The 15,508-nt window shown below is 36.3% G+C and overlaps 1 protein-coding gene across 1 annotated transcript; it reads right to left on the bottom strand.

Annotated features, from left to right (window-relative positions):
* Nucleotides 1–4,806: 4,806 nt before the first annotated feature.
* LOC110289480 (olfactory receptor 4F3/4F16/4F29-like) lies at nucleotides 4,807–5,751 on the bottom strand. Its single transcript, XM_021155696.1, has one exon. The coding sequence runs from the start codon at nucleotides 5,749–5,751 to the stop codon at nucleotides 4,807–4,809; it is 945 nt and encodes a 314-aa protein (XP_021011355.1).
* Nucleotides 5,752–15,508: the final 9,757 nt, after the last annotated feature.

The raw sequence follows: 15,508 nt of genomic DNA, 5'->3' as shown, positions 1-15,508 counted from the left end.
CTTACTGCTTTTAATATTCTATCTTTATTTAGTGCATTTGTTGTTCTGATTATTATGTGTCCAGAGGAAATTCTTTTCTGGTCCAGTCTATTTGGAGTTCTGTAGGCTTCTTGTATGTTCATGGGCATCTCTTTCTTTAGGTTTGGGAAGTTTTCTTCTATAATTTTGTTGAAGATATTTGCTGGCCCTTTAAGTTGAAAATCTTCATTCTCATCTATTCCAATTTTCCATAGGTTTGGTCTTCTCATTGTGTCCTGGATTTCCTGGATGTTTTGAGTTAGGATCATTTGGAATTTTTCATTATCTCTGATTGTTGTGCCGATGTTCTCTATGAAATCTTCTGCACCTGAGATTCTCTCTTCTATCTCTTGTATTCTGTTGCTGATGCTCGCATCTATAGTTCCAGATTTCCTTCCTAGGGTTTCTATCTCCAGCATTGCCTTACTTTGGGTTTTGTTTATTGTGTCTACTTCCCGTTTTAGGTCTTGGATGGTTTTATTCAATTCTATCACCTGTTTGGTTGTGTTTTCCTGCAATTCTTTAAGGGATTTTTGTGCTTCCTCTTTAAGGTTTTCTATCTGTTTAGCAGTGTTCTCCTGTATTTTTTGAGTGAGTTATTAAGTCCTTCTTGATTTCCTCTACCATCATCATGAGATATGCTTTTAAATATGGGTCTAGCTTTTCGGGTGTTTTGGGGTGCCCTAGACTGGGCAAGGTGGAAGTGCTGGGTTCTATTGATGGTGAATGGTCTTGGTTTCTGTTAGTAGGATTCTTATGTTTACCTTTTCCATCTGGTATCTCTGGAGTTAGTTGATTTAGTTGTCTCTGGTTAGATATTGTTCCTCTAGTGATTCTGTTAGCCTCTATCAGCAGACCTGGTAGACTAGTTCTCTCCTCTGAGTTTCAGTGGTCAGAGCACTCCCTGCAGGCAAGCTCTCCTCTTACAGGGAAGGTGAACAGATATCTGGCATTGGGACCTCCCTCCTGGCCGAAGATGAAGGCCCCAGACTGGACCTGTCCCAGAAGCTGTGTTGCTTCGTTCTGTCACAGAAGCTGTTAGATTCTGTAATCCACACTCTTACCTGTGCAGAATACTCTCGGCGGAGACCTGAAACCAAGATGTCTGCCACCAATGCTGAGACAAAGCCGAGAATTTTCTTTTCTGGGCCAATCTGTTATGTGTTCTGTAAGCTTCTTGTATATTTATGACATCACTTTCTTTAATTTGGGGAAATTTTCTTTAAAATTTTATTGAAACTATTTTCTTGGCCTTGAAGATTGGAGTCTTCTCCTTCTTCTATTCCTATTATTCCTCTGTTTGGTATTTTTATAGTGTCCTAGATTTTTTTTAAGATGTTTTATGTCAGGAACATTTTAGACCAATGTATTTATTTCTTCAATTGTATATTCTACATCTGAGATTTTCTCTCCCATTTCTTGTATTTTGTTGGTGATGCTTGTCTCTGTACTTATTACCTGTTTAATTTTAGATAGGGCAAAAGCTATGCCTAAATGTGAGTGCTAAATCCTAATTTTAGTATGAGCAAATGCAACTAAATATTTGAAGTCACAGAATACTTAATAGAAGCAAAGATCGTTGGCTACTATTGTTGGTTTTTAAAATAATTTCTAATTATACACAGTGTTTGAATCTATTCTCATTTTTAAAGTTAAAACATGATTCATAAAGGCAAATATGTTTTTATCATAGCCTGTAATCCATGTCCTCAATCTTTCTATATTGAAAAGCATCCTGTCTTTTAGACTCTTCTATACCTTACTTGTGCTTTACATTTATATGTAATTGTCTTTTTTAATATAAGTGGCTGCACATTCTTTCCACAGTTTTCAGATTGTACATGTAATTTGTTAAAATCTGGTATAGAGACATATTAACAGTCAGCTATACACAAGTATTCATGTAGGACCATAAGAACTAATAAAGCTATCAAAATGAACGAATTCCAAAACAATGGAAAATATCATTTCCTTTGATTACACTCCATAGCTACATGGGAAGAGCCTATTGTTGAAGACATCCCTTCATTATGCCACAGAGTATTGAAGAATTAATCTTGAACTGAAGAGGAAACCCTTCTGATAGATTTGACAATGCCAAAAGGTGCTATGTAGGCTCATGGGGATTAAAAAAAAATCAATGGTCTTACCCAGTACTGAGCCTTACATATTGTAATAATGATTGATCAGGCAGTGGTGTCATGTTGACACAACTGTTAGATGAGTAGCTAAGGAATCTCTGATGAATATGAGGCGTATTCAACAAAAGAAATTTACATGTAGCAGCCTTATTTATAATAGCCAGAAGCTGGAAAGAACACAGATGTCCCTCAACAGAGGAATGGATAGAGAAAATGTGGTACATTTGCACAATGGAGTACTGCTCAGCTGTTAAAAACAATGAATTTACAAAGTTCTTAGGCAAATGGATGAATCTGGAGGATATCATCCTGAGTGAAGTAACTCAATCACAAAAGAACTCACATGATGTGCATTCACTGATAAGTGGATATTAGCTCAGAAACTTAGAATACCCAAGATACAATTTGCAAAACACATGAAACTCAAGAAGAAGGAAGACCAAAGTGTGGATACTTCAATCCTCCTTAAAATAGGGAACAAAATACCCATTGAAGGAGTTACAGTGACAAAGTTTGGCACTGAGATGTAAGGAAGGACCATTCAGAGACTGCCCCACCCAGGGATCTATCCCATAAACAGCCACTAAACCCAGACACTATTGCATATGCCAGCAAGATTTTGCTGAAAGGTCCCTGATATAGGTGTCTCTTGTGAGGCTATGCCAGTGCCTGGCAAATACAGAAGTGGATTCTCACACCCATGTATTGGATGGAACACAGGGCCCCCAATGGAGGAGCTAGAGAAAGTACCCAAGGAGCTAAAGGGGTCTTCAACTCTATAGGAGGAACAACAATGTGAACTAACCAGTACCCACCAAACATATGTAGCAGAAGATGGCCTAGTGGGCCATCATTGGGAGGAGAGGTACTTGGTCTTGTGAAAATTATATGCCCTAGTAGAGGGGAATGCAGAAGTGTGGGTTGGGGAGCAGGGCTGGGGAGTATATAGGGGTTTTCAGGACAGCATTTGAAATGTAAATGAAGAAAATATCTAATAAAAAAGTAGAAAAAAAGAAAAGAAAGAAAGAAAACTGAATGGAAAACTGGAAACACGTCACACTCAATAAAATGAATTGGAAAACCATATAGAAAGAGAGAAAGAAAGAAAGAAAGAAAGAAAGAAAGAAAGAAAGAAAGAAAGAAAGAAAGAAAGAAAGAAAGAAAGAAAGAGAAGGAAGGAAGGAAGGAAGGAAGGAAGGAAGGAAGGAAGGAAGGAAGGAAGGAAGGAAGGAAGGAAGAGAAAGGAAGGAAGGAAGGAAGGAAGGAAGGAAGGAAGGAAGGAAGGAAGGAAGGAAGGAAGGAAGGAAGGAAGGAAGAGAAAGAAAGAAAGAAAGAAAGAAAGAAAGAAAGAAAGAAAGAAAGAAAGAAAGAAAGAAAGAAAGAAAGAAAGAAAGAAAGAAAATAATTTACATCCATGCATGATAGAATAATCTTCATCAGAAGCTCAAGCCTGGGGAGCTCGTGAGTTATACACTACAGCTTCCTACTTTATTTCACTCCATGTCCATGCTTCTGCTTTCACATTAACTTCTAAATAGTTACTTTTATATCCATAGACATGGTCAGAGAAGCTTTTCTTTGCAGTGGGCAAAAGCAAATCTGAGATGCATAGTTGGTCAAAGTGGTAGAATAAAGACAAAAGATCAGTCTTAAATGGAGCAGCATTATCAATATCCACAACCCAAAGCTCAAAGAAGATTGTAGAGGAAGAAGCTGAAAGAATGTAAATCAAAAGATTAAGAGTACAATGGAGTTTTCTGAACATTGCAAAACTGTCATAATCATAAACTCTAGCCACATGTAGTTACTTGGACATGTTGAACCCAAGAGTCAGCAAACCAAACTTCAAAAATAGATTGAAGGCATGTTTTTCAGGCCTCATTCCTTACTGAGAAGATATTGACAGTTGATAGCTCCTAGAGAAATTAGAAATATCTTTTAAAGAATGGTCCCAGTGGGTGGTTTCTCATACTATTTTGGATGGTTCTACACCCATACATATGTGAAGAACAAACAAAATTTAGTAAATTATCAAAAAAAAAAAAGAAAAAAGAAATGAAGTTGGGAGGGAAACCCCTTTGAGAGTGGAAAGGGAACAATTAAGGAATAGATAAGAACATATTTCCTTGAATATATGTGTGAAATTCTTAAGGATAAAAAATATGGTTAAAAGACAGACAAGTATTCCCAGGAAGTACTTCCAGAATTACTATAAGTGATTTTTTTAACATTATTTTGTCTGTTTTAAATGTCTTGTTGTAGACTTCTGGCTTTTTATATCCAATTTTATTCCTTTTTTTATTAGGTATTTTCTTCATTTACATTTCCAATGTTATCCCAAAAGCCCTCCATGTCCTCCCCTCCCACTCTTCTCCCCCACACACACACACCACACACTCCCACTTCTTGGCCCTGGCATTCCCCTGTACTTAGACATGAAAAAAATTCCTTGGGAATTGAGGCTCAGTATTATTATAATATTTACTTTGTAAATACCTGTGACTTTTTTCTATTTTTGGAAGTGATTGTCTCACCCTCCTAAACAGAAGAAAATAGATTAAATATTAATGTATATAGACAGGGTGTAGAAAGGCAGTTTTTCCACTGAGAATAGTGAAAATACACTTTATATTCACAAGGCAAGCACTTAAGATATCTTTCTATAACTCAGTAGCTGTTTGAACACTCTCTTCATTGCCATCTTCATTTCTTGATTCCTGAATGTATAGATCACAGGATTCAGAAAAGGAGTGATGACTGCATCAAATATGGCCAGAAATTTATCCAGATGTATGGAGGGAGAAGTCCATGTATACACAAATATCAAAGGACCAAAGAATAAAACCACTACTGAGATATGAGCTGAAAGTGTGGACAGGGCTTTAGAGAAACCGCCTGAAGAGTGCTTTTGTACAGATATTATGATGACAATATATGAAATTATCAATATGAAGAAGGAGCCCACAGAGATGAATCCACTGTTGGCTGTGACCATGAATTCTAGTTTATGAGTATCTACACAAGCAAGGTTGATGAACCGGGGAAGGTCACAGTAGAAGCTGTCCAACACATTTGGTCCACAAAAAGGCAAGTTTATGACAAAAACCAGCTGAACCAGAGAGTGTATAAGTCCAACTATCCAAGCAATAACTACAAAGAAGAGACACATTCTTGGGCTCAAAATGGTCAGGTAATGGAGAGGTTTACATATGGCTACATATCTATCAAAAGCCATGGCAATGAGTAAAACCATCTCCACACCACCAATAACATGGATGGAGAAGATCTGAATAACACAACCTGTAAAGGAGATGACTTTGTGCTTTCTGAACAGATCATAAATCATCTTGGGTGAGGTAACAGAAGAAACACCTAAGTCAATGAAGGAGAGGTTAGCCAACAGAAAGTACATTGGAGTGTGTAAGTGAGGGTCTGAAGCCACAGTAAAAATGATGAGTGAGTTTCCCATCATGCTTGCCACATAAAACACAGAGGAGAACACAAAGAGAAGAAGCTGGATGTCCCAGGAGTTGGTGAGTCCAAGAAATACAAACTCTGATACCACAGAGAGGTTTGCTCCCCCCATTAGCATGTATGTCAGTTCTACGTGGAGAAGGAAACAGGAAAAATATAAATTATATTAATATAATATACTAATAGCCTATATTAATAGAATATACCAAGAAGAAATATGAAATTCAGTTTACATTCTAACATTAAACCCAAACTAAAGACAGATACAAGTACCACAGAGCTCTTGACTCTAGCTGCATTTGTATCAGAAGATGGCCTAGTCGGCCATCACTGGAAAGAGAGGCCCATTGGACTTGCCAACTTTATATGCCCCAGTACAGGGGAATGCCAGGGCCAAGGGGTGGGGGTGGGTGGGTGGGGGACTGGGGGGGGAGTGTATTGGGGACTTTTTGGATAGCATTGGAAATGTAATTGAGGAAAATAACTAATAAAAAAAAAGAAATGAAAAAAATAAATATAAAGACATACATGAAAAATGAGCACTACTTAATATTGTGGAATGAACTTAAAAATAAAAGTAAGTATCACTTTATACCTGCTAAAGACTCTTTATCCAAAGCTCAGAGTGAATGTGAAAAAATAGATCAACCTTTATGGTGCTGATATGCATATAAACTAAGGCACTATTACAAAAAATTATATAAAGCATCCTTATAATTTCAAAATATGGTAGCTTTGAAATAACATACTCACCTGTTAGAATTGACCATGTTTTTAGAATGGAGAGGGAAGGAGAGATGAAAGGCTGAAGGGAGGGAGGAAAGAGGGAGGGAGGGAGAGAGGGAGGGAGGAAGGGAGGGAGGGAGGGAGGGAGGGAGAGGGAAGGAAGGTAAAGAGGGAAGGACGGATTTTATTAAAGCTACCATGTGATTAAGCAATGTTCAGTTTTGCACAGCTCATGCAACCCAAGGGAATTACATCATCATATGCAAATAATTTCTTCCCACTTTACATTTGCAACATCACTTACAATAATCTATACAAAAATATCTAAATTCTCATTGACTGTTGACTGAATAGTATACAAACAGGGAATAGCATATAGGCATAATGGAATATTTTTCAATTTTTTTAAAAGAAGGGAATCCTGTTATGTAAAAATCTGCCTGTTCCTAGGAGTCAATGGTACACATGAAATTAAAGAGACACAAAAGTCAGTACTGACATTCTCACAATTACATAGGATCCAAAGACGCCATGATCAGAAAAGCAGTGAATATATGTTGTACCATGTATGACTTGGGATTTTACTGCTGTGAATTGACATCAATAAACAAGGTGACCTTATAAGGACAAAATTTAATTAGGGCTGGCTTACAGGTTCAGAGATTCAGTCTATTATAATCAAGGCTGGAGCAAGGCAGCATCCAGGCAGGCATGGTACAGGAAGAGCTGAGAGTTCTAGATCTTCATCTAAAGACCACTAAGAGAAGACTGGCTTCCAGATTCCAGGCAGTAAGAATGAGGAACTCAAAGTCCATGGCCACAGTGACGCACTTCCTCCAACAAGGCCACACCTCCTGCAACAAACCTACATCTTCATATAGTGCTACTCCCTGAGCCAAGCATATTCAAACACTAAAATATAAAAAAAATATATATATATATATAGTTGGAAAGTGGAAAGAGAAGATGTTGGTCAAAAGATACAGATATTCTGCTAGGATCCTCTGTTTCTGAAGATCCATCATGGATCATCAAAACTGTGGTTGACTGTGTTTCAAACATGGAGTGCTGTGCTAAAGGTTTTAAATGGGATTGTCAATGTTCTCACAGAAAATAAATTTATGAGACATCTAAGTTGTTTGGTTTAATTGTTTCACAATGCACATACACATCAAAACATCACACTGGATTCTACATAGAAATAAGAGTTAGTCATGAGTAGGTTATATCTTAATAAAACTGGAGAGGGTAAACCAGTGAAATCGTGGTGAAATCGTTGGAATCGTGAAAAGTTGGCCAACCACACAGGGAAGTGGATGGCACTTGTGCACTGTTATCATATTATCTCTCTGAATTAACTCTCTGAAATTCAAGTTCCTCTGTTGCCCTCACAGTGGGTACACATACATTCCTTTTGAGAGAGAAGGCTGGCCAACAGGGAAATAATTGATTTTTGTTTCAAGATTAATTACAACCTGGTCCACACATGAAAACAACCTCCTTTTCAAGTCCAGTAACACAATCTTATGCTGGCAAATAAGCCCTTCTTCCACCCTCAGACTTCTGGAAAACAGAGAACATCAAGGTTTATTAAATGATTAACCAAACTATGAGGTCTTTGTGCTATTAGCATTTATTATTTATTTTAAGTTTGAGATTATAATCCAGTCATATCACTTTTCTTAATCCTTTTCTCCATCAAGCCCTCCTATACACATCTTCTTGCTCTCTTTTAAACTCATGGCTCTTTCTCTTTTTTTCTGCTATCCCTAAAATTGACTAAATCTTTTATAATACTAACCAAATACTAAAAAGCATATTGAATGCAAATGTCATGACATATGTGTATTTGTATTATCTGAAAGAATTAACAAGTAAGGTGTAAGCCTTTCTGTAACTGTCAGTTCCCAGTGTACATTATGTCAGACACAGAAATCGTAGGTGCTTAGAAATATTTCTATCATAACAAAACTAAAATGCCTCAATTTACACTCAACACATTAGTTCATGGAACAGTAGAGGTAGGTTAGAATCACTATGCTGGAGTACATAGTATGTGCCTGGAAGACAACAATCTAAAAGGAACAATGTAGTAAACTACATTATGTTCCAACACTGGCGACAAAATTCAACATATTTTATTATAGTTACTTAGTAAAGAAACATAATACAATAAACATATGAGCTTTGAATTCTGGTCAAAAAATTACCACATGGTTCATCCACCACCAAATTAGTAGTAGGTATAAGCCCCTGACTCTCAGTCTGTTTGTCTATTGAACACATTTTTAAATCAAAGATTTTATAATACAATTAATAATAACATAATTAAAGAACATAAGCACATATCCAGCATGTAAGTATTCCATATAAAACTGTTTGGTAAAAGTTAATCTTACTTTACATTTTCCATTTGCACATGAATGATTTGGACTCATGGTATAAAAGAATGAATAGAAACAAAGTATTAGCAAGCTGTGAGTATCAAAAAACTTCACTGAAAGACATTCTAAAATATATTAACTCTTTTCTTTTAATAAGAGATTTTTCAAAATATAAGGGGCTCCTATTTGACAATATATAATATCCATATTATTTACGTTTAAGTAAAACATGAAATCTTTAAGTAAAAAATAAATCTGAAATTATTTTCTTTCAAAGAACATTAGTGTGCCTCCTTAAGTGTTTGCTACAAATCTAACTCGTTAAAATCCCTTCCCAAATAGACCATAATGTCCATAAACCTAAAGACTACAACATTCTTCTAGCCAATGTGCCACAGAACTCATAACCACAGAACATGATATGAAGTTTTGTTGAAACATAAAAAGGACATGTTGATGCTTAAAACAATAAAATGTGTTATTATGTAGTCACAGATGATACAGAAATAGACTGACCATAATTATAAAGTGATAATTAAAAATTATGGGATTATAGATGTAAAGATTTGGAGAAAAGTAGAAATAAGTGAGATTAAACAGAAAATCTAAAAACATTCCTGGGGAAATTGAATAGCATGTGTACAACTATGAGGAGAAAAAGAAACCAGATAGCTTTAGAAAAATTATGGATAATTTATGGGAATGACAAGCATAGATTTCAGAGCTACCCTTTAGAAACTATGTAATTTTAACAATAATATACAGTAACTTCAGTTATGTTATACATAAGTATATATTGGCATATGCTCATTACACATAGTGATAGGTTTTTAGCAAGTGTCAATGACACTCTTCACACTGGAACACTTCCAATAACCTTAATTCTGTTCTAGAGATGATCAGAATATGCCCAACTCTTTTAAAAAGTCAATAGATAGGAAAATATAACTTTTATGATTTCAGTTTTGTATCAATAAATACTTCCTGATTTTTCAAATAGAAGAGGCTAAGATCATTCATGAATCATCAAAGAACTGAATAGGTAATTATCAGGTATGCCAAATAAAAAATATTATAAAGCTATTTGGTGTTTACTGATGCCTTTTACATTTCCCCAGGTAACAAGATTCTTCAGCTCAAACTAAAAATCAACAATGTTTCTAGCAATAAAATAGCAATGTTAATAAAGATTTTACAAATAGATCTGTGCTGTTCAGTTGATTTTGCTAAATGCTATCTATTTGCTTTAGACTCGCTCAATCAGTTTAATATACAACTCAAATTCATAGCAATTCTAAAAGCAGAGTCACATCTATAAATAAGTTACTATTCTTATTGCTAAATTCCTTCCAGTGACCACTTGCCTGTATAGAATGAGCACAAACCTCATGGATCCAGATTTCTCTGTTCTCCAACATATAAAGTGGCTGTGATATCAAAATATATGAATATATAAAACTAGTCATATATTAGTAGCCAATGACCAATGCAGTTTTAAAATGCTTGCAGTCTAGGGAGTTCTTCCCTGGAGGACCATTTGATTCATTCAGTGCAACCAAAGAATTTCAGTTCCCATTGTGCAATACTAGAAATATAACAGGAAGCAATAATGGAAGGTGTTGCACCTCAGCTACAGTATCAGAGCATCATGAACTGGAAAACAGATGAACTGGCACCACGTTTTAGAGCCAATTATGTCAAAGCCCCTCTGTAATATTGTCCAAAGGCATAAATACTGGCTTCTGTCTTGAACTTCAGACAATAATATTGAAAGAGATTTTACATATATAACATACTAATGAGATTGTCACTTCCCCATAGAGCCCTGGAACTTCTGCTTGCCTTGATCTTGGCATAACTAATCAGTCTTAGTTGCAAAGGAAACCTAGATTCTGCTCCTTCTTTGCTAGACTCTGCATTTTATTGTGTCCTGGTTTAATTGCTGTCAGCTTTGATTTCTTCTTTTACATATGCACACATACAGGCACACACACATACAAAAACACATACACACATACACACTCATACAAATACAAACATACATATATATACACATAAACACAGTCACACACATAAACACATTCATAAAAATGGCTATGATAAATGACATGCTGGATTTTTTAAATTTAATTTTATAATTTTTAAATCTTTCCTTTTTATTATTTTATTTACATTTAAAATGTTATCCCCTTTCCTGGTTTCACCTCCAAAAATCCCCACTCCCTACCCCCTCCTCTTGCTAAACAACCCACCCACTTTCACTTCCTGGCCCTGGAATTCCCCTATAGTGGAGCATATAACCTTCAAAGGACCAAGGGTCACTCCTACCATCTATGACTAACTAGGCCATCCTCTGCTAAAGATGCAGCTAGAGGCATTAGTCCCACCATATGATTTCTTTGGTTGGTGGTTTAGTCCCAGGGAACTCTGGTTAGTTCATATTGTTGTTCCTCCTATGAGGCAGAAACCCCTTCAGCTCTTTGGTTACTTTCTCTAGCTCCTACATTGGGGACCCTGTGCTCTGTCCAATGGATGGCTGTGGGCATCCACTTCTGTATTTGTCAGGCAGTGGTAGGGCCTCTCAGGAGACAGCTATATCAGGCTACTGTCAGCATGTACTTCTTGGCATACACAATAGTGTCTGGGTTTGATGGTTGTGTGTGGGATGGATCCCAAGGTGTGACAATCTCTGAATGGTCATTCCTTCAGTCTCTGCTCCACACTTTGTCTCTATAACTCCTCCCATGAGTATTTTGTTCCCCCTTCTAAGAAGGATCGAAGTATCCACACTTTGGTCTTCCTTCTTCTTGAGTTTCGTGAATTGTATCCTGGGTATTCTAAGTTTCTGGGCTAATATCCACTTCTCAATGAGTGCATATCATGTGTATTCTTTTGTGATTGGGTTACCTAACTCAGGATGTTATCCTCCAGATCCATTCATTTGCCTAAGAATTTCATAAATTCATTGTTTTTAATAGCTGAGTACTACTCCGTTGTGTAAATGTACCACAATTTCTGTATTCATTCCTCTGTTGAGGGACATCTAGATTCTTTTCAGCTTCTGGCTATTATAAGTAAGGCTGCTATGAACATAGTGAAGCATGTGTCCTTCTTACATGAAAGAGCATCTTCTGGGTGGTATAGCACAGGAGTGGTATAGCTAGGTCCTAAGGTAGTACAATGCCCAATTTTTCTGAGAAACCTCCAAACTGATTTCGAGAATGGTTGTACAAGCTTGCAATCCCACCAGCAATGGAGGAGTGATCCTCTTTCTCCCAATCCTCGCCAGCATCTGCTGTCACCTGAGTTTTTTAACTTAGCCATTCTGACTGGTGTGAGGTGGAATCTTGGGGTGGATTTGATTTCCAAATGAATTTGCAAATTGCTCCTTCTAACCCTTGAAGAACTAAGTTTGAATTTTGATGAGAATTGCATTGTATCTGTAGATTGCTTTTGGAAAGATGGCCATTTTTACTGTATTAATCCTGCCAATCCATGAACATAGGAGATCTTTCCATCTTCTGAGATCTTTGAGTTCATTCTTCAGAGACTTGAAGTTCTTCTCATAAATTTTTTCACTTCCTTAGAGTCAGTCACACAAAGCTATTTTATATTATTTGTGACTGTTGTGAAGGGTGTTGTTTCCCTAATTTCTTTCTCAGCCTGTTTATTCTTTGTGTAGAGAAAGGCCACTTATTGGTTTGAGTTAATTTTATATCCACCTACTTCACTGAAGTTGTTTATCAGGTTTAGGAATTCTCTAGTGGAATTTTTGGGGTCACTTAAGTCTACTGTCATATCATCTGCAAATAGTGATATTTTGACTTCTTCCTTTCCAATTTGTATCCCTTTGATCTCCTTTTGTTGTCTAGTTGCTCTTGCTAGGATTTCAAGTACTATATTGAATAGGTAGGGAGAGAGTAGGCAGCCTTGTCTAGTCCCTGATTTTAGTGGGATTGCTTCAAGCTTCTCTCCGTTTGCTTTGATGTTGGCTACTGGTTTGCTGTATGTTGTTTTTATTATGTCTAGGTATGGGCCTTGCATTCCTGATCTTTCCAAAATTTTTATCATGAACGGGTGTTGGATTTTGTCAAATGTTGTCAGCATCTAATGAGATGGTCATGTGGTTTTCTTCTTTGAGTTTGTTTATATATTGGATTAGATTGATGGATTTCTGTATGTTGAACCATTCCTGGATCCCTAGGATGAAGCCTACTTGATTATGATGAATGATCATGTTGATGTGTTCTTGGATTCGCTTTGCAAGAATTTTATCGAATATTTTTGCATCAATATTCATAAGGAAAATTGGTCTGAAGTTCTCTTTCTTTGTTAGGTCTTTATGTGGTTTAGATATAAGAGTAATTGTGTCTTCATAGAATGAATTTGGTAGGGTAACTTCTGTTTCTATTTTGTGGAATAGTTTGAGGAGTATTGGCATTAGGTCTTTTTTAAATGTCTGAGAAAACTCTGCACTAAATCCATCTGGTCTTGGGCTTTTGGGGGGGACTATTAATGACTGTTTCTATATCTTTAGGGAATATAGGACTGTTTAAATAATTAATATCATCCTGATTTAAATTTGGTACCTTGTATCTGTCTAGAAAATTGTCCATTTCATCCAAGTTTTCCAATTTTGTTGATTGTAGGCTTTTGTAGTAGGATCTGATGATGTTTTGGATTTCCTCAGAGTCTGTTGTTATGTCTCCCTTTTCATTTCAGATTTTGTTAACTAGGATATTATCACTTTGTCCTCCTTTAGTCTGGCTAAGGGTTTAGCTTTTTAATCTTCTCAAAGAACCAGCTCCTGGTCTGGTTGATTCTTTGTATAGTTCTTTTTGTTTCCACTTGGTTGATTTCAGCCCTGAGTTTGATTATTTCTTGCCATCTTCTCCTCTTGGATGAATTTGCTTCCTTTTGCTCTAGAGCTTTTAGGTGTGCTATCAAGCTGTTAGTGTATGCTCTCTCCAGTTTCTTTTTTGAGGCACTCAGAACTTTGAGTTTTCCTCTTAGGAATGTTTTCATTGTGTCCCATAAATTTGGGTACATTGTAGCTTCATTTTCATTAAACTCTAAAAAGTCTTTAATTTCCTTCTTTATTTCTTCCCTGACCAAGGTATCATTGAGTAGAGTGTTCTTCAGCTTCCACGTGTATATGGGATTTCTATTATTTATGTTGTTATTGAAGATCAGCCTTAGTCCATGGTGATCTGATAGGTTTCATGGGATTATTTAAATATTGTTGTATCTGTTGAGGCCTATTTTGTGTCTGATTATACGGTCAATTTTGGAGAAGGTGCCATGAGGTGCTTAGAAGAAGGTATATCCTTTTATTTTAGGATGAAATGTTCTATAGATGTCTGTTAAATCGATGTGTTTCATAACTTCCGTTAGTTTCACCATGACTCTGTTTAGTTTCTCTTTCCATGATATGTCCATTGATGAGAGTGGGTGTTGAAGTCTCCCTCTATTATTGTGTACAGTGCAATGTGTGCCTTGAGCTTTACTAAAGTTTCTTTAATGAATGTGGAAGCCCTTGCATTTGGAGCATAGATAGTCAGAATTGAGAGTTCATCTTGGTAGATTTTACTTTTGATGAGTATGAAGTGCCTCTCCTTGTCTTTTTTTGATAACTTTAGTTTGAAAGTTGATTTTATTCAATATTAGAATGGCTATTCCAGCTTGTTTCTTAGAACATTTGCTTGGAAAATTGCTTTCCAGCCTTTTAATCTGAGATAGTGTCTGTCTATGTCCCTGAGGTGGGTATCCTGTATGCAGAAAATGTTGAGTCCTGTTTACATAGCCAGTCTGTTAGTCTATGTTTTTATTGGGGAATTGAGTCCATTGATATTAAGAGATATTAAGGAAAATTGTTGCTTCCTGTTATTTTTTTGTTAGAGTTGGGATTCTGTTCATGTGGCTATCTTCTTTTAGTTTTGCTGAAAGATTACTTTCTTGATTTTTCTAGGGCCTAGTTTCCCTTCTTATGTTGGAGTTTTTCCTTTATTTGCCTTTGAAGGGCTGGATTTGTGGAAATATATTGTGTAAATTTGGTTTTGTTATGGAATACTTTGGTTTCTCCATCGATGGTAATTCAGAGTTTTACTAGGTATAGTAGCCTGGACTGGCATTTGTGTTCTATTAGGGTCTGTAGGACATCTGCCCAGGATCATCTGGCTTTCATAGTCTCTGGAGAGAATTCTGGTATACTTCTAATAGGTCTGCTTTTATATGTTACTTGACGTTTTCGCTTACTGCTTTTAATAGTCTTTGTCTTGTGCATTTGGTATTTTTGATTATTATATGACGGGAGGAAATTTTTTTCTGGTCCAATCTATTTGGAGTTCTGTAGGCTTCTTGTATGTTCATGGACATCTCTTTCTGTAGGTTAGAGAAGTTTTCTTCTATACTTTTGTTGAAAATATTTACTGGCCCTTTAAGTTGAAAATCTTCATTCTCATCTATACCTATTATCCTTAGATTTGGTCTCCTCATTGTGTCCTGGATTTGCTGGATGTTTTGGGTTAGCATCTTTTTGCATTTTGCATTTTCTGTGATTGCTGTGTCCATGTTCTCTATGGAATCTTCTGCACCTGAAGTTCTCTCTTCAATCCCTTCAATTCTATTGGTGATGCTTGCATCAATGTCTCCTGATTTCTTTCCTAGGTTTTCCATCTCCAGAGTTGTCTCCCTTTGTGATTTCTTTATTGTTTCTACTTCCATTTTTAGATCCTGGATGGTTTTGTTAAATTCTTTCACCTGCTT

The sequence above is a fragment of the Mus caroli genome, unplaced genomic scaffold (genome assembly GCF_978045245.1).
Source record: "Mus caroli unplaced genomic scaffold, Mus_caroli_1 scaffold_2, whole genome shotgun sequence".
NCBI classification, from domain to species: Eukaryota; Metazoa; Chordata; class Mammalia; order Rodentia; family Muridae; genus Mus; species Mus caroli.
Note: the sequence above shows the minus strand (reverse complement) of the source record. Positions and strands in the feature narration are given on the sequence as shown.